At 45.1% G+C, this 24,237-nt stretch overlaps 1 protein-coding gene across 1 annotated transcript in view; it reads left to right on the top strand.

Annotated features, from left to right (window-relative positions):
- LOC118396664 (capping protein, Arp2/3 and myosin-I linker protein 3) overlaps positions 1 to 24,237 on the top strand; it is a 38,422-nt gene that overhangs the window by 3,801 nt on the left and 10,384 nt on the right. The window contains 28 exon segments of the mRNA XM_035790988.2: positions 416 to 475; positions 4,632 to 4,753; positions 5,052 to 5,149; positions 5,290 to 5,360; positions 5,499 to 5,648; positions 6,217 to 6,305; positions 6,561 to 6,655; positions 6,745 to 6,831; positions 7,038 to 7,147; positions 7,995 to 8,072; positions 8,220 to 8,296; positions 8,369 to 8,473; positions 8,632 to 8,701; positions 9,000 to 9,081; positions 11,870 to 11,966; positions 12,058 to 12,112; positions 14,251 to 14,423; positions 14,554 to 14,622; positions 14,761 to 14,854; positions 14,935 to 15,033; positions 15,710 to 15,838; positions 15,985 to 16,098; positions 16,296 to 16,471; positions 16,687 to 16,774; positions 17,329 to 17,418; positions 17,573 to 17,639; positions 19,094 to 19,443; positions 22,981 to 23,087. Coding sequence (XP_035646881.2) covers positions 416 to 475; positions 4,632 to 4,753; positions 5,052 to 5,149; positions 5,290 to 5,360; positions 5,499 to 5,648; positions 6,217 to 6,305; positions 6,561 to 6,655; positions 6,745 to 6,831; positions 7,038 to 7,147; positions 7,995 to 8,072; positions 8,220 to 8,296; positions 8,369 to 8,473; positions 8,632 to 8,701; positions 9,000 to 9,081; positions 11,870 to 11,966; positions 12,058 to 12,112; positions 14,251 to 14,423; positions 14,554 to 14,622; positions 14,761 to 14,854; positions 14,935 to 15,033; positions 15,710 to 15,838; positions 15,985 to 16,098; positions 16,296 to 16,471; positions 16,687 to 16,774; positions 17,329 to 17,418; positions 17,573 to 17,639; positions 19,094 to 19,443; positions 22,981 to 23,087 — 3,002 coding nt within the window.

Below are 24,237 nucleotides of genomic sequence, written 5' to 3'. Positions count from 1 at the left end.
CCTCACGTGGAAAAAGGGAAGTAACACTAATAAAATGTCATCTCATGTGACTGAAAGTGGACATGAATTTATTTATGCTTATGTCAGTTGTGTACTTTGCTATAGGTACCGTGACCATGGTTGGAGGCCCATGAAGGCAAATGTTTTGTTTAAGTTTCAGTCGTAATGACCTCCCTCCCCCACTCTCCCCTGTTAGCTGACATAGTAATGAGAGCTCTTATCTTACTTTGACTCTCATTGGAGCCGTAGCTCCCGGACCACCCCCCAGGACCTCAGTCTCTCCCATTCACCCCCCCCTCTTTCTCTCTCTTCCCGTGACCGTCCCTTTCATGTATTAACCTGTGTGAGTCAGTATACATTTTCTGTGTTTGTTTCAGTGCTTCACTGTTGTCCACAGTCTGGTCTCTCCCTGCAGGTGGAAAGCTCCTTCAGCTATTTAGAGATTTATGCCATCGGCATTGAGAGTCTTAATCAGGTAAACCAAATAATGTCCTTGTATATGTGTTTAAGTGACATGTTTTGTATTGTGGTGTGTGTCACTTCTAACTTGTCTGTTCTGTTCAGCTTGAATGACATATGTTTCTCAGTACTTCATTGAACTATTTGAAAGCTGCCTGAACCAGGATGCAAACATTTGTTGCACATACAGTACCTGTACTGTGTATATAAAGGGAGCGGGAAACAATGGTATATGGCTGGCTGACCACTGTGACCCATGGTTACCACTGCCTGGGTGTTAAGAGGTTTTAATGTCTGTTGGAGAAATAGCAGCCCTGATTGACAATAAGCTAGCTCTGATCACTGCTGGTCATGTAAATGATTTGCTGTAAAAACATGCTTTGTGCTGAATAAGTGAAACCGGGATCAGAAGCACATAGCAAATTATCCAACTCAATGCTGTTAAATGTGAACAGTAAAATATTCCAGATGTCATTTCTTTGTAATTTAGCAGACATACAGGAGCAATTCGGGTGCCTTGCTCAAGGGCAAAACAACAGGTTGTTCACCTAGTCAACTTGGATATATCAAACCAGTGACCTTTTGGTTATTGGCCCAATGTTCTTAACCGCTAGGCTACCTGTTGCTGTCCTCAACTCATCACCATATGTTTACAGTATTTGACCTACCACATATGAAGATGGAATTATACCAGTAAGAAATGGCGTAAACTTCAGATTTCCATCCACTCATCTGAAGAATCCCCTCCTTACGCACCTCTGGTCCCATTCCATATACACAGGATGCAGTCAAAGGTCACCAGACTTAAGTCAGGACTCTGAGATTGTTGTGGTTTGTCTTCTGTAGCGCTGCAGAGGTTAACACTCTACGTCCTGTTGGTAGGAAACATTAGTCACCACCACCGGTTCAGGTACTCAAAGGGGGGTAAACATGTGCAGACACTGTCATTCTTTCTCTGACTGTTGCTCAGTTCAGTGACACCAAATATGTTTTAGAACTAACCCAAGATAGACCACAGCCTGTCGTTTCCAATGGGAATGAATGAGCCTAATAGGGTTAAACTGCATTTTAATGTGGACTTCGCTTGATGTGCTTTCCGTAAGCAAAGGGTTTTTACACATGCTCAGTTCTTGTGTCTCGAGGGCTATGCGAGTGGAAATTTGAAATGTATGTTATGGAACTCCCTTGCTGACATTAAATGTGGAGAATTTGCGTTCTTGTTTTAGTTTTTTTGCACCCCCCACTTTGAGACAAAGTCAGGCGCCAATGTCACCACTCACCACAATGTCTACAGTAGTGGGGCGCTGGTCAGTTGTTTGTTCACCCAGAACTGCCTGACTATATATGTGATAAAGTGAAAACCTGCACCTGAGCCTAAACCGCTATATAGAAAATACGCTGTAGGCTACAGTCAAAGATGGTGGAATGTTTTTTTTGACAGGGGGTGCAGTATTTTTTGCCAGGTTTAAATGTTTCTTAAAATTTCCGACGCTGATAAAGAGCACCTCAGACTGTATCTAACTGGGCATTCACATTCTCTCAAGATGCTGAAGGAAAGAAGTCATGTTTCTCCACTCCTGTTCCCTAGTCAACATTTTGCCTACATTAATATTAAAGCTATGTGAGAGGTTACAGTCCATTACATTTACATTTAAGTCATTTAGCAGACGCTCTTATCCAGAGCGACTTACAAATTGGTGCATTCACCTTATGACATCCAGTGGAACAGTCACTTTACAATAGTGCATCTAAATCTTAAAGGGGGGGGGAGGGTGAGAAGGATTACTTATCCTATCCTAGGTATTCCTTAAAGAGGTGGGGTTTCAGGTGTCTCCGGAAGGTGGTGATTGACTCCGCTGTCCTGGCGTCGTGAGGGAGTTTGTTCCACCATTGGGGGGCCAGAGCAGCGAACAGTTTTGACTGGGCTGAGCGGGAACTGTACTTCCTCAGTGGTAGGGGGCGAGCAGGCCAGAGGTGGATGAACGCAGTGCCCTTGTTTGGGTGTAGGGCCTGATCAGAGCCTGGAGGTACTGAGGTGCCGTTCCCCTCACAGCTCCGTAGGCAAGCACCATGGTCTTGTAGCGGATGCGAGCTTCAACTGGAAGCCAGTGGAGAGAGCGGAGGAGCGGGGTGACGTGAGAGAACTTGGGAAGGTTGAACACCAGACGGGCTGCGGCGTTCTGGATGAGTTGTAGGGGTTTAATGGCACAGGCAGGGAGCCCAGCCAACAGCGAGTTGCAGTAATCCAGACGGGAGATGACAAGTGCCTGGATTAGGACCTGCGCCGCTTCCTGTGTGAGGCAGGGTCGTACTCTGTGGATGTTGTAGAGCATGAACCTACAGGAACGGGCCACCGCCTTGATGTTAGTTGAGAATGACAGGGGTTTGTTGTCCAGGATCACGCCAAGGTTCATAGCGCTCTGGGAGGAGGACACAATGGAGTTGTCAACCGTGATGGCGAGATCATGGAACGGGCAGTCCTTCCCCGGGAGGAAGAGCAGCTCCGTCTTGCCGAGGTTCAGCTTGAGGTGGTGATCCATCATCCACACTGATATGTCTGCCAGACATGCAGAAATGCGATTCGCCACCTGGTCATCAGAAGGGGGAAAGGAGAAGATTAATTGTGTGTCGTCTGCATAGCAATGATAGGAGAGACCATGTGAGGTTATGACAGAGCCAAGTGACTTGGTGTATAGCGAGAATAGGAGAGGGCCTAGAACAGAGCCCTGGGGGACACCAGTGGTGAGAGCGCGTGGTGAGGAGACAGATTCTCGCCACGCCACCTGGTAGGAGCGACCTGTCAGGTAGGACGCAATCCAAGCGTGGGCCGCGCCGGAGATGCCCAACTCGGAGAGGGTGGAGAGGAGGATCTGATGGTTCACAGTATCGAAGGCAGCCGATAGGTCTAGAAGGATGAGAGCAGAGGAGAGAGAGTTAGCTTTAGCGGTGCGGAGCGCCTCCGTGATACAGAGAAGAGCAGTCTCAGTTGAATGACTAGTCTTGAAACCTGACTGGTTTGGATCAAGAAGGTCATTCAGAGAGAGATAGCGGGAGAGCTGGCCAAGGACGGCACGTTCAAGAGTTTTGGAGAGAAAAGAAAGAAGGGATACTGGTCTGTAGTTGTTGACATCGGAGGGATCGAGTGTAGGTTTTTTCTGAAGTCCAGATGTCAGTTTCCATTTAACCCATCTGAACAGTAGGCTGCAGTTCCCTTGACGTGCCATAAACCTATTGTAAGTCTCATCTTGTGACTGTCGAATATGTAAAGCACCTCACAAACACACACTATTGTTAATGACCCCAAACCCACCGGGACTGCGAGCTATGAGTCAACCCCTGCATCACTACTCTACAGGTATTTAGTTACACCAAAGCAGCAGAGACGCTGGGGTGGCAGCGTAGCCTAGTGGTTAGAGCGTTGGACTAGTAACCCAAAGGTTGCACGATCGAATCCCCCGAGCTGTCCTTCTGCCCCTGGCGGCCTAGGCCGTCATTGAAAATAAGAATTTGTTCTTAACTGACTTGCCTAGTTAAATAAAGGTAAAATATATATATTATATATATATTTTTTGTTTTGAAATTTACCCCTTTTTCTCCCCAATCTCGTGGTATCCAACTATGTTGTCTCATCGCCACAACTCCCGTACGGGCTCGGGAGAGGCGAAGGTTGAAAGTCATGCGTCCTCCAGATACACAACCCGCACTGCTTCTTAACACAGTGCGCATCCAACCCGGAAGCCAGCCGCACCAATGCGCCGGAAGAAACACTGTGGTCACCTTGGCTAGCGCACACTGCGTCACTGGTGCGCGATGAGGACACCCCTACCGACCAAGCCCTCCCTAACCCGGGCGACGCTAGTCCAATTGTGCGTCGCCCCACGGACCTCCCGGTCGCGACCGGTTACGAAAGAGCCTGGGCGCGAACCCAGGGACTCTGATGGCACAGCTGGCGCTGCAGTACAGCCCTTAACCATTGCGCCACCCGGGAGGCCAAAATATATATATTTTTTAAAGAGACGGTGTTTCCGAGTTCATGTGTCCACTAACCACTATACCATTTAGACAATGTTTCTGTCAGAATGTGTATCTGTGTCTCTGCATGGTGGTTGTATGTAATGGTGTTGACAGACCGATAGAAAGACTCCTTTGTACTGTGTGTGTTGACCATTCAGGTGGTGATTGAGACGGACAGACAGACCTACTCTCTCAGTCTGACGTCTGTTGAGGACCTCGAGGCTATGGTCAGTCATGTGACAGCTTCTCTGAAGAAGATCTTCCCTGATTCATCTCCAGGGTGAGTGTCGTGGCAATGCAGATGGACATTTTCCTCCCTCAAACATGGTGAGAGTTGCTTGTGATATACTTATAGCAGAAACCCCTAAGGTGAAACATCTCCACATTAACCAACTGATTAGGGCTCCTCTTCTATCCTCTTCTATCCAAGGAATGGAGCTTTTTTTACTCAGAGAGGTCACTTCTGAATCATATTTCAATCCAATGCCGATGATAAAGTGGATACCTAATGTTAATATCTGTCATTTTAAGAGGATTAAAATGTGTGACATGTATGTGTGTCGATTTCCTGCCCTCAGGAAGATCCTGAAGAAGATCCCTCCAGACCTGCAGGAGCGGCTGTGGAACCTGGCAACCCGGGTGGAGGAGCACCTGACTGGAACACTGGGACCATGTGGTCAGTAGAATCAATCCGAGCACTGCAGCATTGTCCCCTCACTTGTGTGTTTCGTACTTTGTGGACATTGTGTAGGTGTGTGGACGTGGATTTGTACAGTATTTGATCGCTCTGCCATTCCTTGGTTCTCTACACTACAGGAGGCTTCTCAGAGACGTATGCTGCTCTATGTGACTTCAATGAATTACCTTGCAGAGAGGAAGTCCAATGGGTGAGTAGGTTACCAACCCCCTATGACGACACAACATTCAATGTTTCTGATTGAAAAAATGATCTACTATTAATATCAACTGATGTAGTCACACATCAAGAATATTAGTAAAGGTGTTTATGATTTATATTCTTTCAGGATGTGGACAACATTTACTATGTCCAGAATTGTCGGGAATTCAACCTCCTGGATTTCAGTCATCTGGAAAACAGAGATTTGGCCTTATCAGTGGCCGCACTTTCCTTCAACCAATGGTTCACCAAGATCTCCAGCAAAGACCTCAAACTGGTAAACATTTTAGCCACATCTTGGTCTGTTTCTCCAGGTCCAGTTGGAGAGCTCACTGTCTCATGTTATCACTCTCTATCCCTGAGTACTGCTCTCTCTGGGCCTGTCATGACTGTCTGTACGTGTTGGCAGTGTGAGCTGATGATGGGATCCTGTGGCTGACCTAACTGGCAGCCTGGTCTAGGCTGCAGGGCCTAGCAGGGCTTATCAACAGTCATCACATGTACACACAGACTGTTGTGCTCTGGAGGCAGGGCACGATAATGACTTCATAATCTAGCTACTTTTGTGTTAGTGATACTGGAGTGCCTTTAGGCAATCACATGGCTATGATGGAGTTCAGGCGAAATGACCTTCATGATAAGGGAGAGAAGCTGTCTGGAACTGCACAGATGTAGTTATATTCTACAGGAAAATGTATTTAAGGTGGTTTGCGACCAGAGAAAAGATGGAGATCATATGGAGATTCTCATTGAGATTAGATGTCCTGTCAGTGTATGGAGGCGGGATGGCTAATGATTCATTAGAAATCAGAGGAATAATAATCCCCCTCTGTATCTATCCGCAGAGCTCAGAGGTCCAAGAGCAGGTTCTCTTCATGATCAACAGATCCTCCACCTTGGAGGATGTGTGTCTAGAGGGATGTGGGCTCAAACTGTGAGTAGTCTACTACCTGATACACCTTCACCTCATTAAAAAATCCCTTACTCCCTCCCTCTCTACCTCCCTCCGTCTCTCCCTCCCTCCGTCTCTCCCAAAACAGTCTACCTGGTGCCAGAAGCACAGAGGAAGTGGGAAATCTTTGGATGACATTTGATTTATGTGATTGGTTGACACTTTATTATTCATTTTAGTTCACAGGAATAACTATTTTCCATTCCTCTTTCTCTCTCCTTGCCCTTCCTCTTGTAGGGATTTTGCAGTGAAGATGGCCTGTGCCCTGCGAGATCACACCTGCTCCGCCATCCACACCATCAACCTGTCAGCCAATCACATAGAGGACAAAGGCAAGCAATGTCCATTGCTAGTGTTCCCTGGAATGGCTAGTGACTACTCATACTGCTCATGTGTGTAACGTTGTGATATCTGTCATCAGGTGTGATAGCTCTCAGTCAGGAACTGGAGAATCTGCCCAATGGTCTCACCCAGCTGTCCCTCTCCAGGATTAGTGTCTCTCACAAAGGTACATTCCAACTCTTCTGTCTGCTGCACCCTTTTGACATGTCCATCTTCCACAAAGATGTGAATGTAATGTCTTTTACATATTCTATTGAAAGCATGCTTGACTACTTGGGTTGCTTTTGTTAGTGCTACATACTGTGAATAAGTAGAGATCCGTGCAGCTTCTTTTCTCTCTCTGATTCCTTTCCCTCCCTTCCATCTATCCAGGTCTAGGAAATCTGACTCAGGCGTTACGGCAGAACAAGGCCTTCTCCAGCTCTCTGTGTCACCTGGACCTGTCAGGGAATACAGGCATTCTGGCTACAGAGGAAGCTGTGGTGAGTACGGGGGCAGCACTTGTTTTCAGTTCACTTCTTAGAATTCAGTCTCGCTCGCTCCATACACTTGAGTAAAGCTCCATACGGTAGACACTGCTAATCTCAGCTAAATGCATTTTGTAATGTATAGGGTGTATGCTATGGAACATTAACTCTGTGGTTATATTCAGTAATGGGTTGTCTAGAGGTTATTTGACAAAGGGAGTTTGTTTTGCCAGTACAGTCTCAAGTGACAGGATATGCATGCTACTTGATACTGATATGTGACAGGATATGCATTCTACTTGATATCGATATGCGACAGGATATGCATTCTACTTGATACTGATATGTGACAGGATATGCATTCTACTTGATATCGATATGTGACAGCATATGCATGCAACTTGACACTGATATGTGACAGGATATGTATGCTACTTGACACTGATATGTGACAGGATATGTATGCTACTTGACACTGATATGTGACAGGATATGCATTCTACTTGATACTGATATGTGACAGGATATGTATTCTACTTGATACTGATATGTGACAGGATATGTATGCTACTTGACACTGATATGTGACAGAATATGTATTCTACTTGATACTGATTTGTGACAGGATATGTATTCTACTTGATACTGATATGTGACAGGATATGTATGCTACTTGACACTGATATGTGACAGAATATGTATTCTACTTGATACTGATATGACTTAATGATACAGGTGGAATCTCAATCAGAGTAAATCTATTACTCCACTGTACAGTATTGAATTGAGTTGCCCTGTAGTTGGGTTTGGCTCTAGTCTACAGGACCATAGCACTGAATAGCTTTACATCTTTACCTGTCAGAACCTGTTTAAGTTCCTGTCTGGGACCAATGCTGTATCTTACCTGGACCTGAGTGGCACAGACTGCCCTGTGGACACTGTAAGTGGCCTTTGCCCTTTCACCTCCAGCCAGGTTCTGTCATATTCATCCATTTAAAATACACAATCTGATCTGCTTTTCGATGTCACATGTTTGTGCCAATGTGAACCAAGAACCTTTACATCCCCAACTTCCTTCTCTCCCTAGCTGTTTGTATCTCTGTCAGCAGGCTGCTGCGCCAACCTGGCCCACCTCAACCTGTCCAGAAACCCCTTCTCCCACAGGTGAGCTCCCTGCTAGCTGTCATCTCTGACTAGTGTTTTCCAACCCGTCCACTGACCTGTCTCTGTCCCCAGGAAGGTGAAGGAAGTGACGAGGACTGTAAAGGAATTCTTCAGTAAGAGCAATGAGCTCAGATACGTGGGATTGGCAGGAACCAAACTACCCCCAGAGGCTCTCAGGTGAGCACTGATGGAATGTTAAACCAGTGCATGCCAAACAGAATGTGATGCCTACTTATAATTATGTGTTTGCATTTTGATTGACATATGTATGTGTATACTGCTGTTTGATACGCATCTTTTTGTGGTGAAATGAACCCAATCGGTCTTGTATGCAGATTGTTGTTGCAGGGTCTTGCCACAAATACTCATCTGTGTGGGCTGGAGCTAGACCTGAGTGGCTGTGAGGTACCTATATATATATATATAAACACACACACACACGCATGTTGTCGTGGAAATTCAGTACTGAGAGAGATTTGGTAATTTCTTCAAATAATCATGATTTAATATAGATTAATTATTGCACTAATGAGGCTGGTTGACCCCCGCCCACCGTTGAGTGTTGGACCGAGTAACCTAACCTTTACACATTTTTCTATCACAATGTACTGTACACACACACCGTTCACTTTTTTTATCATCACTAACCAGGTAGCTGAGTTAGGTGTTGTCTGGCTGATAATCATGTGTATTATATGTGCAGCTGAGGTCTGCTGGGGCCCAGGTGATTCAGGAGCACATCTTTGAAGCCAAGGCCATCAGCAGTCTGGACCTCTCTGACAATGGTATGATTCCTCACCTCCCCATTTTCTCTCTCGCTCTCTCTCCTTTTCTCTCTCGCGCCTTCTCTCTATCGCTCTCTGAATCGGATGCTCTCTCATTTTCTTCCTACCCGGAGAGAGTACAGGGAGGTGTGTGTTAGGTGGTGCCAGCAGGTAATAAATCACACACAATTCAGATAATATAACATACATTATTCTCAGTGTGTGTGTGTCTCATGGGATGATCCCCTGCTCTATAGCACAATGAGAAGAGGCTAGGACCAGCCCAGCCTCACCAAGGGGGAGTGGAGGGGGTTGAAGGGCTGTTCTGGGAACTGTTCAGGGGGACTCAGGGGGACCAGTGTGTGGGCATCATTATGATCAAACCCCTTCACTAGCGTTGAGTATTCTGTATACATTTCTGAGCAGGAATCTCAGAGGGCAACCAAATGCTGCAGGCAATTTATATTCAAGACCAAAGAAAACATTTGGTTTTCCATTAATAATATGAAATGCGAAGTACCTGTTTTTTCTGCGTTATTATTATAACTAGGCATACTTTTGGAACTACCAATAGAAATGAGAAAATACCATTCTCTTCTCTTACTATGATCTACAGTAGCTTGCGAAAGTATTCATCCTCCTTTGGCATTTTTCCTATTTCATTGCCTTACAACCTGGAATTTAAATGATTTTTTGGGGGTGTTTGTATCATTTGATTTACACAACAGGCCTACCACTTTAAAGATGCAAAATATTTGTTATTGTGAAACAAACAAGAAATAAGACAAAAAAACTGAAAACTTGAGCGTGCATACTATTCACCTCCCCAAAGTCAATAAATTGTAGAGCCATCTTTTGTAGCAATTACAGCTGCAAGTCTCTTGGGGTATGTCTCAATAAGCTTGGCATATCAAGCCATTATGATTTTTGCCCATTCTTAAAGGCAAAACTGCTCCAGCTCCTTCAAGTTGGATGGGTTCCGCTGGTGTACAGCAATATTTAAGTCATTCCACAGATTCTCAATTGGATTGAGGTCTGGGCTTTGACTAGGCCATTCCAAGACATTTACACATTTCCCAAATGTTTCCCAACCACTCGAGTGTTGCTTTAGCAGTATGCTTAGGGTCATTGTCCTGCTGGAAGGTGAACCTCCGTCCCAGTCTCAAATCTGTGGAAGACTGAAACAGGTTTCATTCAAGAATTTCCCTGTATTTAGCACCATCATTCCTTCAATTCTGACCAATTTCCCAGTCCCTGCCGATGAAAAACATCCCCACAGCATAATGCTGCCACCCCCATGATTCACTGTGGGGATGTTGTTCTCGGGGTGATGTGAGGTGTTGGGTTTGTGCCAGACATAGCATTTTCCTTGATGGCCAAAAAGCTAAGAATACCTTATTCCATATGTTTGGGGAGTCTCCCACATACCTTTTGGCAAACATCAAATGTGTTTGCTTATTTTTTTCTTTAAGCAATGGCTTTTTTTTCTGGGCACACTTCCGTAAAGCCCAGCTCTGTGGAGTGTACGGCTTAAAGTGGTCCTATTGACAGATACTCTAATCTCTGCGTTGGAGCTTAGCAGCTCGTTCAGGGTTATCTTTGGTGTCTTTGTTGCCTCTCTGATGAATGCCCTTCTTGCCTGGTCCATGAGTTTTGATGGGCGGCCTTCTCTTGGCAGGTTTGTTGTGGTGCCATATTCTTTCATTTTTTAAATAATGGATTTAATGGTGCTCTGTGGGATGTTCAAAGTTTTGGATATTTTTTTATAACCCAACCATGATCTGTGCTTCTCCACAACTTTGTCCCTGACCTGTTTGGAGAACTCCTTGGTCTTCATAGAGCTGTTTGTTTAGTGGTGTTACAGACTTTAAGGCCATTCAGAACATGGGGAATATATACTCAGATCATGTGACACTTAGATTGCACACAGGTGGACTTTATTTAACTAATTATGTGACTTCTGAAGGTAATTGGTTGCGCCAGATCCTATTTAGGGGCTTCATAGCAAAGGGGGTGAATCCATATGCACAAGTTTTTGAAAAGTTATTTTTTAAATTTCATTTCACCAATTTGGACTATTTTGTGTATGTCCATGACATGAAATCCAAATAAATATCAATTTAAATTACAAGTTGTAATGCAACAAAATAGGACAAACACCAAGGGGGATGAATACTTTTGCAGGCACTGTAATTTAAACCTGGTTCTGGAAACAGTCAAAAGCTGGACCGCTGAGAATAGCTCAAATCAGGCCATGTTATTTCTGGAACAGGCAGATAAGATCAGGCAGGCATTGCTCCCAGCCTCCCACAGACAAACCTCCATGCAGCACTGAGGAGTGACCAAGGGCAGATACATCAGTGTCAGTCAGAATAGACACAGCACTGCTGGGACACTGAGGGTCCTGCACCTGCCTGTCTCTCAACCAATTTCCTCATCCATATTCATCCGGTACAGACAGAGCTTGGACAACAATTTATAATGACGAGAGGATACTATGGTGTATTACTGTAACCATGTAGCATGAACACTTCTGGGGATCACACCGACATCACACTGACCAAGACTATGATGATGTGGTACAATCTCCTACACTAGCCAGTGGCTCAGATATAGAGACCATTCATTTTCATGGAGAATGCACCTTTCAAAAGGCTCCTGGGAATCCTAATTGGTGTATTTATGACTGAGTAGGCTCAACATAAATTGAGCTGACATGAGATGGCTTCCTCAAAGCATACAGATATACAGCATGCAGAATGTCTACTCTTCCACAGTGAGTTACTGATATACATCTCTCTCCTCTCAGGTTTTGAGAGTGACATGGTCACCTTGGTGCTGTCCATCGGTCGTAGTCACTCCATTCGCCATCTGGCTTTGGGACGCAACTTTGCCATGAAGTCCAGGTGAGTAATTTAATCTGTCAGAACCACTGTTTTCTATTCATCTACCTGTCAGCTGTCTCTTCACTCTCTCTCTCTCTATCTCTCCCCACAGAGCTCTAACAGATGTCCTACAGCGTATCGTCCAGCTCATTCAGGAGGAGGAGTGTGTGAGTGCTTGATTTTGTACAGTGCATTCTGAAAGTATTCCGACCCCTTGACTTTTTCCATATTTTGTCATGTTACAGCCTTATTCTAAAATGGATTGAATAAAAAATGTCCTCATCAATCTACACACAATACCCATTAATGACAAAGCGAAAAACTGGATTTTAATTTATAAAAATGACAAAAACCGATACCTTATTTACATAAGTATTCAGACACTTTGCTATGAGACTTTAAATTGAGCTCAGGTGCACCCTGTTTCCATTGATCATCATTGGGATGTTTCTACAACTTGATTATGGTAAATTCAATTGATTGGGCATGATTTGGAAAGGCACACACCTGTCTATATAAGGTCCCACAGTTGACAGTGCATGTCAGAGCAAAAGCCAAGCCGTGACATCAAAGGAAATGTCTGTAGAGCTTTGAGACAGGATTGTGTCGAGGCACAGATCTGGGGAATGGGACCAAAAAATGTCTGCAGCATTGAAGGTCCCCAACAACACAGTGGCCTCCATCATTCTTAAATGGAAGAAGTTTAGATCCACTCTTCCTAGAGCTGGCTGCCCGGCCAAACTGAGCAATCGGGGGAGAAGGGCCTTGGTCAGGGAGGTGACCAAGAACCCGATGGTCACTCTGAAAGAGCTCCAGAGTTCCTCTGTGGAGATGGGAGAACCTTCCACAAGGACAGCCATCTCTGCAGCACTTCACCAATCAGGCCTTTATGGAGTGGCCAGACGGAAGCCACTATTCAGTAAAAGGCACATGACAGCCTGCTTGGAGTTTTCCAAAAGGCACCTAAAGACTCTGACCATGAGAAACAAGATTCTCTGGTCTGATGAAACCAAGATTGAACTCTTTGGCCTGAATGCCAAGTATCTGGAGGACACCTGGCACCATCCCTACGGTGAAGCACGGTGGAGGCAGCATCGTGCTGTGGGATGTTTTTTAGCGGCAGTGACTGGGAGACTAGTCAGAATTGAAGGAAAGGTGAACGGAGCAAAGTACAGAGAGATCCTTGATGAAAACCTGCTCCAAAGCGCTCAGAACCTCAGACTGGGACGAAGGTTCACCTTCCATCAGGACAATGATACTAAGCACACGGCCAAGACAACGCAGGAGTAGATTCAGGACAAGTCTCTGAATGTCCTTGAGTGGCCCAGCCAGAGGCCGGACTTGATTCTGATCGAACATATCTGGAGAGACCTGAAAATAGCTGTGCAGCGACGTTCCCAATCCAACCTGACAGAGCTTGAGAGGATCTGCAGAGGAATGGGAGAAACTCCCCAAATACAGGTGTGCCAAGCTTGTAGCATCATACCCAAGAAGACTCGAGGCTGTAATCGCTGCCAAAGGTGCTTCAACAAAGTACTGAGTAAAGGTTCTGAATACTTATGTAAATGGCATATTTCAGCTTTTTTTATATACATTAGTAAAACATTTTTACCCTGTTTTTCCTTTGTCATTATGGGGCATTGTTTGTAAAATGATGAGGAAAATAAACAATTTAATCCGTTTTAGAATAAGGCATAACCAAATGTGGAAAAAGTCCAGGGGTATGAATACCTTCTGAATGCACTGTACATAGGGCAGAAGCCTCGAAGTTAGAGGATGAGTAACCTGGTGGTAGACGGCTAGTGACAGTGACTAAGTTCAGAGCAGGGTACTGGGTGGAGACCAGCTGTGATTGCTATTTAACAGTCAGTGATAGCCTTGAGATAGAAGCTGTCTCTCGGTCCCAGCTTTGATGCACCTGTACTGACCTCGCCTTCTGGGTTGTAGTATTCTCCTGTTCCCTGCTAGGAGAGCTTTGTAATGATTGAGGCTCTGTGGAAGCATAGTCCTCTGGGACCTCCCCTTGAGTGAAAGAAAGTATTTTAATTACCCCAAATCCTTCTCCAGCGAGGCGAGGCCCGCCTCAGTAATTACACATTGAGCAGCTGAGACTCGTACAGTATACAAGGCTCATTGAAATCAGGCAGACATTTTCTCTGAGTATCAAAGAGCCAGATGTCAGGCTGAAGGTCATGTAATCCAACTGAAGTTTTATCAGGCCCAGAGCCCCAGACTCTGGGCTCTGATTGGACAGATCAGATCAGTGGTGTATGTGTGTGTGCATGTGTGTGTGCCATGCCCACAGCCCCTGGAGTCTCTGTCAGTGTGCGACTCCAAGCTGAAGACAGGAACCACCATCCTCATCAACAGCCTGGGTTGCAATGCCAGCCTCACTAAGATAGACATCAGTGGCAACTGCATCGGAGACACTGGAGCCAAGATGCTGGCCAAGGCCTTACTCATCAACACTAAACTCAGGTAACCTAGCTATAACCCAACATAACCATAAACTGACCTGCCCCAACCTTGCCTACCCGAGCCGCAATCTGGAATTATATAACCGTGAACTAACCAACACCTGACCTGCCCAGTGTATATCTCTACACAGGACTCTGGTCTGGGACAGGAACAATGTGACAGCCAGGGGATTTCTGGATGTGGCCAATGCTCTAGAGAAGTAAGTCATAGAGAGGAAGAGTCTCAGTCCATCAAACAGGAATATTGCCTAAAAGATAATGTTTACCCCTCTTTTCCTTCCTTTGATTGGTTGATTAATTCCTTAATCTTTTCTCTCTGTGTGTATGCATAAACACAGGAACTTCACACTGCAGCACATATCCATCCCCATGAATGATGTCACACACGGGTATCGTAACAGTCCTGAGAAAACAGAGGAGGCTCTGCAGAAGGTGAGATTGGGTTGTCCACGAGGTGCATGATAAAAATGCATGTCTGAGTCACCCTGGTATAAAACACCTGTTGTGTTCAGATCCAGTCGTGTCTGATCAGGAACAGCCAGAGAAAGTCTGCAAGCCCAGACCAGATACTAAACCTCCAACAGGGCCTGAAGACCGTACGCTCTGAACAGGTGGGTCAGTCCTTGTTCTTGGAGGCAACAGAAATATACACTGAGTGTACAAAACATTAGGAACACCTGCTCTTTCCATGACATAAACTGACCAGGTGTATCCAGGTAAAGGCTTTGATCCCTTATAGATGTCACCTGTTAATTCCACTTCAATCAGTGTAGATGAAGGGAAGGAACCAGATTAAAGAATGATTTTTAAGCCAATTGAGACATGGATTGTGTATGTGTGCCATTCAGAGGGTGAGTGGACAAGACAAGAGATTTAAGTGCCTTTGAACAGGGTATGGTAGTAGGTGCCAGGCGCACCGGTTTGAGTGTCAAGAACTGCAATGCTGCTGAGTTTTCACGCCCAACAATTTCCTATGTGTATTAATGGTCCACCACCCAAAGGACATACAACTGTAGGAAGCATTGGAGTCAACATGTGCCAGCATCCTTGTGGAATGCTTTCGACAACTTGTAGAGTCCATGCCCCTTGATGAATTGAGGCTGTTATGGGGGCAAAAGGGGGTGCAACTCAATATTAGGAAGATGTTCCTAATTTTTTGTGCACTCAGTATATTAGTGTCTGTTAGTGTCTGTATGTATGAGGGTCTGTTCCTTTCCCAAAGTCCTACATTTCTGGCACATTTGCCATTCTCACCCTGTGTCTGTCTGTCTTCATCCCACATCTCAGCTGGTTCAAGGTCTGTGTCAGAGGTTACAGGAGAGTGTCCGACCTTTAGCCCCCTGCAATATACAGGAAGTGCAGTCAGACATATTGGCTGCAGAGGAAGTGCTTCATAATACTAAAACCTCCATTATGGTAAGGTATCTTTGAGTCCCACTGATACGAAATGTTCATTTATGTTTTTGAGAGGTCTAGATTCAACATAAACATCTAATGCCTAATAATGAAGGATTTTGAGAATGGTGAAATATCACTAATAAGTTTGTGTGTTCAACCTCTAGCTATTGCCTTCACTTTATGATCTGGTGAAGACACCCTCTAGTGGTGCAATGCTGCAACACATACTGAATGACACGGCGAAAACAGTCACCAACGAAATAACAGAGGAGATTCAGGTAATACTGCCATTTTTGTTTCTGCATCATGTGTGTGAACAATGTATATGAGGCACATGGTATCAATGTCAGTTACCAACCACTGATGACGATCAACATTCAGACAAATTGAAGAGATATGTCTAAACCTGCAACATGTGGTAGGGAAAGTCTCAGGAGAGGTCATCCAGGTGACTGGTATGCCATGTGTGTTCCAGGAGCTGGCTCAGGCCTTGTTGCAGTCAGCCCAGACCCTCTGTCCTAGGGTCACCCACAGGTCAAGTGTCTGTGAGCAGCTGGCCGACTGTGTGGCTAAGAAGTCCAGACAGACAGCTCTGTTCATCCAGGACACCTTCATGCAGCACATAGGAGAACTCATCAGTAACAAACTAAGGTAAACAGCTGAATACACGCACATCCACCCTGAAACAAAAACATAGCTCATGTAGAACACAAACAGTTACATCGTACATAATCCTTGTTGTTTTGTGTAATGCTCATGGAATTTTTCCACCCAGTGCCTCCCACATCTCTCATTAAGCTCACTGGTGTTGCTTAGGATTTACTTCTCCCCTTCCAATATTTCTTTGTTTTTCATTTCTTTTTCAGTGAACTCAAACTGTCAGTTAGTGTCTCCTTGGTGGAAAGTATCATTGATGAGGTTCTGCTGGACTTGTCTGTGGCTCAGCAGAAATTGGTGAGAGAGAGAGAGAGAGAGAGAGAGAGAGAGAGAGAGAGAGAGAGAGTGTGTGTGTGTGTGTGTGTGTGCCAAGCACACACTGGGAGAAGTTAAGCTACACTACATCTACCCTTAAGAAAAATACAGTTTACTTAACAAAAGTTGTTCCCTACATACAAACTACTTTGTGATAAATGATCATATCTAAATTTGAAACGTCTTAGACAACAAATTGCAAGAACAGATCACTCTGGAGTTGGATGTTAACAGAATGTGTCATTTGGCCTATTGAACTGAAAAGCTGTTTCATGTAAGAACAAGACAGGTCTGATGACGGCTCATATTTGATTTTATTTTAGCAAAAAAGTAGTGTGAGGTTCCAATAGATAGCTACACCTATACATGGAAAAAAACAGTTATTAACTACTGAAAACACTGAGTTCAACTACCACCAAACTACTGCATAATGTAGTTAAATTACTAGTTGAACTATGTATTTCCCTACTCCGCAACACTCGTTGTGTTGGGTGTGTTCGATTAGTATAACTGATCACCACCCTCCCTCACCTCAGGACCGTCATATGAGGGAGCAGACCACCTCTGGACTCAAAACCAACGTCCCTCATCTACGAGTGGTAGACCATGACTTCCCCATGGATGATGTAAGAGCTTTAACTTAGCCCCTCTCTAAAACACACATAACCCACCATACTAAACAGTATATGCTATACCATTGTACCAGTCTACACAAGTATCTACATGACCTGCATTAGTTCTTGTTTAATACAACTATCTGAATTTCTCTCTCTTTCTCAGTATGTTCCTGTCATTTGGAGGAGCAGCATCCACTCCAAGAGTATCCGTCCAGCACCCTCAGTGAAAAGTAAGAACCAGGCTTGTCATCAGTCTAATTCTGATTTATTATACAGACTTTTTAGTAGGAAAGCTTGGAGTCTGGGATGAAACTAGGCAGATTGATTACAGTGTTAATCAGGTTTAGTTATTGGCTGCAGTCTGCTACAGAAAAATGCCCTTGACCTGTGATGTCAGCAGCTGCAATCAACCGCCACTGTGATTGGCTTAGAAAAAGGTTTCAACCAGAATTCACAGTTGAAAAGGTCAGGGGTCGTGTCTAAAGCATTTAATTATCCAGTTAGGAGTGAGCTCTAACAAAAGAGGGTCAGAAGGGCAGTAACATGAAAATAATGGAGCCGTCACAACAAAGAGGAAGATTCCACTAGAGCAATATGTTTCTGGATTGTTCTGCGTAAATCCCTTTAGTGCATCTTAAGTACATCCCAAATCAGATTTAGAACCAGTCAAAATGTGTCAGTGTGTTACACTCCTCCTGTGAGTAGAAAATAACACTGCACTTTTTTAGCTCCTTGTCTGTGAAAAACTCTGTCAAGAGGCACCTTTAAGCCCATGTGTTTTACTGAACGTGAAGGGGTTATTGCTTATGTGTGTCATTCATGCAGCCCGGAACACTTGAGGGACTGTCCCACAATGCGTCTTGGGAGTTCCCCCTCCTTGTGATAGTGCTGTGTCAGGGTGCTGTAGGGTTAAGGTCCCATATCGGAGGGGAGATTCTGGGGGGCGGTGATGGAGGTGGTAGGGGGGTTAATACTCTAGCCTCAACAAAAGATAATCAGCTGTCTGTCCAATAAAAAGGGCTGTGGCTAACTGGAGCATGGCCGGGTTACTTTCAGACCACTGAACTTCACTTGGGGGGACAGGGGATGGAGGGAGAGGGGGGCTTACAACCATTGTACAACACCTCCCCCTCCTTTGCCACTCTCTCCAGCCATCCTGCTCTGCCGCTACCTGCAATCTGTCTCTCTCCCCATCTCTCTTTCTCTCTTGCGCCATCTCTTTTTTTACTCTCTCCCTCTCTCGTCCGTCATTTAGATTCAGTGCTGTAAATCTGTCTGATTAGTCTCCTCTCTTCTCTGTGCTGTTGAGCCTATATCTATTGTCATCTGTCGGACTCCTCTTCCATCCATATTTTCTGTTTGTAGCTCTCTGATTTTTTTATTTGTCCTCTCCTCCCCCTTTCTTCATCAATGGTCTCTCAATCACTATTCTCAGCTCGTCCTCTCTCTCTCTCTCTCTCTCTCTCTCTCTCTCCCTCTCCCCCATTATATCTTACATCCCCTCCCAGTTTGTTATCTCCATGTTATACATAATTGCCCTATTTTTACATGCATCCTATCATACGTCCTGTGCCTTTGTGTGTTGGTACCATTCCCTCTCTCTCTCTGTCCCCCGCTCTGTCTCTCTCTCTCTCTCTCTCTGTGTGTCCTCCTCTCTCTCTCTCTCGTGTTTCTCTCTCTGCAGGTCTCCTGGATGTGGACTCTGAGCAGCAGGCAAGAGAGAGCATGCATTATCAGCAGGAAGGAGCATGGGTAGGAGGGAATGTGCAGGCGCTGTCATCAACGACGACACTGTCAGTCACAGTGGGAGGCCAGCTGAAATCCGAAGGCCCCTCCCACACAGGGAGAGAGGCGGATGCTGCTCCTGCTCCTGCAGCTGCTGCGGCTCTTAGCAACAGTGAGCCCCGGCGCCCTGAGCCCGCACCTCCTCAGGCCCCTATGGACCTGCCCATCGACTGCCACACACTGAGGCACTACACCCGCTCCAGGCCCAGACCCAACCGCCGGAACAGCAAGCCGCCCAGCAAGACCCAGGTAAGAGGCAACACGACGAGCACCATGGAGGATGGGGATGGAGGGAAGAAAGGGAGGCACAGACAGAAGAAGAGAGAGTGGGTGGCATGCAGGGAGAGGCTAATCAATTGTAGCGACAGAGTTGCTTTCTGACAGAAGGCTGGATGAGAAGGGATGGCGAGAAAGAGAGATGAGGGAAGAGAAAAATCAGGGGAGAGCAGAGAGAATGGTGATAGAGGGGGAGGGAAGAAGAGTTGTGATGGCGGTATTCAGGTTATTGCAGCTACAGCAGTAGAGGCAGTGTCAGTGGCTTGCAGCTCTGGGCATTCTCTCTACATCTCCCTCCTTCCCTCTCTCTGTCGATCTGATTCTATTTCATCGTCTTGTCAGTGCTGCTGCTGTAGCTGTTGATGTGTTGAGGAGCCATTTCTGTGTGTTTTCTCCATATTTCCCCTGCATTAACGGCGGTCCTGTGGTTCTCAGTGGTGGACTGGAGGCTGTCAGAACAGGGCGCTCTCCCCACACTGATTCTGGATGGCTCTGCTCTGTGTGACTGCTGTAGCATTTTAATTATTCATGTTTTCACATCAAGGAGTGCTCCCTCTCTTTCACTATCGCTCTCCTGTCAATGCCCTTAGGAGAATCCCTCTTTTTACAGTGTAATATTGTTAAGGATTGTCAATGGGAACTGGTTGTGCACATGTGTGGGTGTGTGCCTGTGGGTATGTGTTTGCATGTATATATTCATCGTCGTGTTTGATTAGAATGTCTCAATGTTCAGCTGGTGCTTGGTGATGATTGATGGAGTTCTAGTGGTCTGTCTGTCTATGTGTGTGTGTGTGTATTTATTTGCCTCTGACACTGTCTGTTTTGCCAACTGATCAAAGACAGCTCTCTGTTATGTGGGAAAAACAATGCTGCAGCCATCTTATAAGCAGCACTTGTTCAAAATAAATGGTTTTCTTTGTAACATCATCTGTGTGTGTGTGTGTTTTTGTGTGCGTCTGTGTTTTGTGTGTCTGTTGTTGTTAGTGCTGCTACATTGGTGTTGTAGTGTGATTCATTGTTGGTGTAGTAACAAGGGAATTGTTGTTCTTATTGCAGGTAACACTGTGCAATGGAATGTTTACCAGTACCACATTAACTGGGTGTCTGTATCCCCTGTGTTGTCATTACTGGAACACAGTGTCTACACTTTGTTATTTAGACTGTATTCAAGGTGCCCCATTCTGTACTTCTGTTTTTCCAGTGCTGTCGCTGGTTACCTGTGTGTCTGTAATACGATTGAAACAGTCCTGGGACCTGTGTGTCTGTAATACGATTGAAACAGTATTTCCAGTGCTGATGTCTGTGGCCACCTGTTTTCCTGTATAGTGATTGAAACAGTCCTGGGACCTGTGTGCCTGTAATACAATTGAAACAGTTTATTCATTGCTATTGTCCATGGTTACCTGTGCTCCTGTATAGTAAGTGTTCATACAGTTCATCCCTGTGTGGTTATCTGAGCCTCTGGGGTCACTATGCAGTCAGGAAGGACGGGCGGCCAGCTCAGATCAGAGATTTTCTGGAGAGGACGACTACTCCTCAGTTACCACAGAGATGAGAGGCAGATAGAACCGCTTTACCCTTCTATGGAAAAGGCAGAAGTTCACATATACTTGAAGCTAAGTGTTATGTAGCAGAATTTCTGGATCTATAGGTTTTTATGAACATAAAACATGCATGTGTATCACAAGTATGTTTGTCTAATGTGCATGTTGATAATGTAGCTAGTTGGCCTGGTGAAATAAGGGGCCAGGTGGTGGTTGTAGCTTGGAGGGCTGCTTGCTGGCTGTGTTGACTGTGGAAAAGGAAAGGGAAGGGTCTACTGTTATTCTGCTGTAACACTCACTGTGGTTGGTGGTGGTGGTGGGACTGTTCCTTCTTCTGGGTGTGCCTGCTGCCTGGCCCACTTTGAATATGCTCACATGACTATGACTGTATATTATTCCTGCAGCAGCATTTTATTACAGCTGTAGAAAAATGTAAAACAATCTGGTTTGGGTTTTTATGTAACAGCATTTTCCTCCCCAGAAAATGTATTGCGTCAATGTTGCAGAGAGAGAGCTTCTTGTTGTCATGAGGTTTGCTCATAAACCATTCACTTGCCATCACTTAGTGCAATGTTGAAGCCAAAGCACAGCCAGTCCAGTGCTATATGAGGAATTGCACAGACAGCCTAGCAGTTGAATTCTGCAAATGGTGGGAACTCCTACTGAATGATGCTCTGGGAATGTGGGGGAGACTATTCCTTTGAAATCCAAGATATCATATTATCAAACATATGTCAGTGATTTCTCTTAGATTTGATGCTCACTGTTAATTGACTTATAGAATTAGATTGAAATATCATTGAATGAGCAGAGCCCTCTACCTACATTGACATGTACTGTATGTGGGAAAAGGCCACCTATTGATGTCCTGTTTACCATAATAGAAAATACACTGCAAAGACAATAGAGTCCCACCCCCTTCTACATGAAGAAACCAATGGACACACCCCTACCACACAGTCTATCAGTAACTGTTGCTATGCTATATATATATATATATATATATATATATATATATATATGTATGTATGTATTAGATAGGTATATGTATATATATATGAAAGTGTTAGTGTGTCGTCATCAATGGAAACACCATCCTTGTGCTTTATGGCAAGTATTTTTCTCTTCCTGAAGATAGAGTGGAGTGATGGGGATCGTTGCTCTCTGATTGGCTGGGAGGTACTAAATGATTTATAATCCATTTCTCATGCGGCGTGGCACACCATTTGCATACGTTTGTTATAGCTGTTCTGCAGTGGGTTGGTTCTCCTGCTCTCTGTAACCACAGCGCCTAAAGGCCTCTCTCCTCCCTCACAGTCTGTTCAGCAGCAGCTGCACTCATAGACTGGCTAAATACAGAACATCGTCTCAGACACTGAGACACTGAGAAAACAGTCCTCGCCTTCACTCTCTTTCCACCTCTGAAATTTGTCAGCCAATACTACCTGTCAAAATATTGTGCACTGCCTGTTTGTATTTGAGTAAGCGACAGACAACCATTAAGAGATTGCTCTTCCCACCAGCCTGCTAAATAACAGTGAATAATGAATCTTTTAAATCATCACAGTATGATCCAAACTAAAGAGCTGCTCTTCAGACTGGAACAGAGGAGAGAGTGGTGGTGGTGAAGGGGGTGTCTGAGAGATATAATCATATTGTGGAGGATCAGGGAGAGGATGGGGGCTGAGGGGTTGTGTTCTCTGCTGGGACCTGAAGCACAGATGTGCCTGCTGCAGACACACTAATGGTCTATAGAATAGAGAGGATGATCGTGTGTGTGTGTGTGTGCGCGCATGCGTGTTTGTTCATAAACATATATTTTTCTCTATTGCATATCTGTTGGCAAGCATCATAATCAGTATGTGTACTGTGAGTGTACTCAGCCTACACTATTCAGTCACACAATGGTATTACCATAAGGATCCGCCAAGGCTCTCTCTCTCTCTCTCTCTGTGTGTGTGCGCAGGAGCAGGCAGCTGAGAGTGAAGAGAATGGAGCCAATGAGACCATTGGCAGGGTGGATGAGGGAGTAGAGGAGTTCTTCACTAAGAAGATCATCCATGATGACCCTCTGTAAGTATCCATATAGTAAACCTCCAAGTGAATACACCTTTACATACTAACACAGATGGCATAGATGTACTGCATGCACCCACACAAAACAAACCAACTAACACTGGCTCTCTGCACCCACACTAAACAAACCAACTAACACTGGCTGTCTGCACCCACACTAAACAAACCAACTAAACAAACCAACTAACACTGGCTCTCTGCACCCAAACTAAACAAACCAACTAAACAAACCAACTGACACTGGCTCTCTGCACCCACACTAAACAAACCAACTAACACTGGCTCTCTGCACCCACACTAAACAAACCAACTAACACTGGCTCTCTGCACCCACACTAAACAAACCAACTAAACAAACCAACTAACACTGGCTCTCTGCACCCACACTAAACAAACCAACTAACACTGGCTCTCTGCACCCACACTAAACAAACCAACTAACACTGGCTCTCTGCACCCACACTAAACAAACCAACTAACACTGGCTCTCTGCACCCACACTAAACAAACCAACTAACACTGGCTCTCTACACCACACTAAACAAACCAACTAAACAAACAACACACTGCACCCACACTAAACAAAACAACTGACACTGGCTCTCTGCACCCACACTAAACAAACCAACTAACACTGGCTCTCTGCACCCACACTAAACAAACCAACTAACACTGGCTGTCTGCACCCACACTAAACAAACCAACTAAACAAACCAACTGACACTGGCTCTCTGCACCCACACTAAACAAACCAACTAACACTGGCTCTCTACACCCACACTAAACAAACCAACTAACACTGGCTCTCTGCACCCACACTAAACAAACCAACTAACACTGGCTCTCTGCACCCACACTAAACAAACCAACTAACACTGGCTCTCTGCACCCACACTAAACAAACCAACTAACACTGACTCTCTGCACCCACACTAAACAAACCAAACTAAACAAACCAACTGACACTGGCTCTCTGCAAACCCACACTAAACAAACCAACTAACACTGGCTCTCTACACCCACACTAAACAAACCAACTAACACTGGCTCTCTGCACCCACACTAAACAAACCAACTAACACTGGCACCCACACTAAACAAACCAACTAACACTGGCTCTCTGCACCCACACTAAACAAACCAACTA

The sequence above is a fragment of the Oncorhynchus keta genome, chromosome 17, assembly GCF_023373465.1.
Source record: "Oncorhynchus keta strain PuntledgeMale-10-30-2019 chromosome 17, Oket_V2, whole genome shotgun sequence".
Taxonomy (NCBI): Eukaryota; Metazoa; Chordata; class Actinopteri; order Salmoniformes; family Salmonidae; genus Oncorhynchus; species Oncorhynchus keta.
The sequence above is the reverse complement of the archived record's forward strand: the minus strand, read 5'-3'. Positions and strand labels throughout refer to the sequence as shown.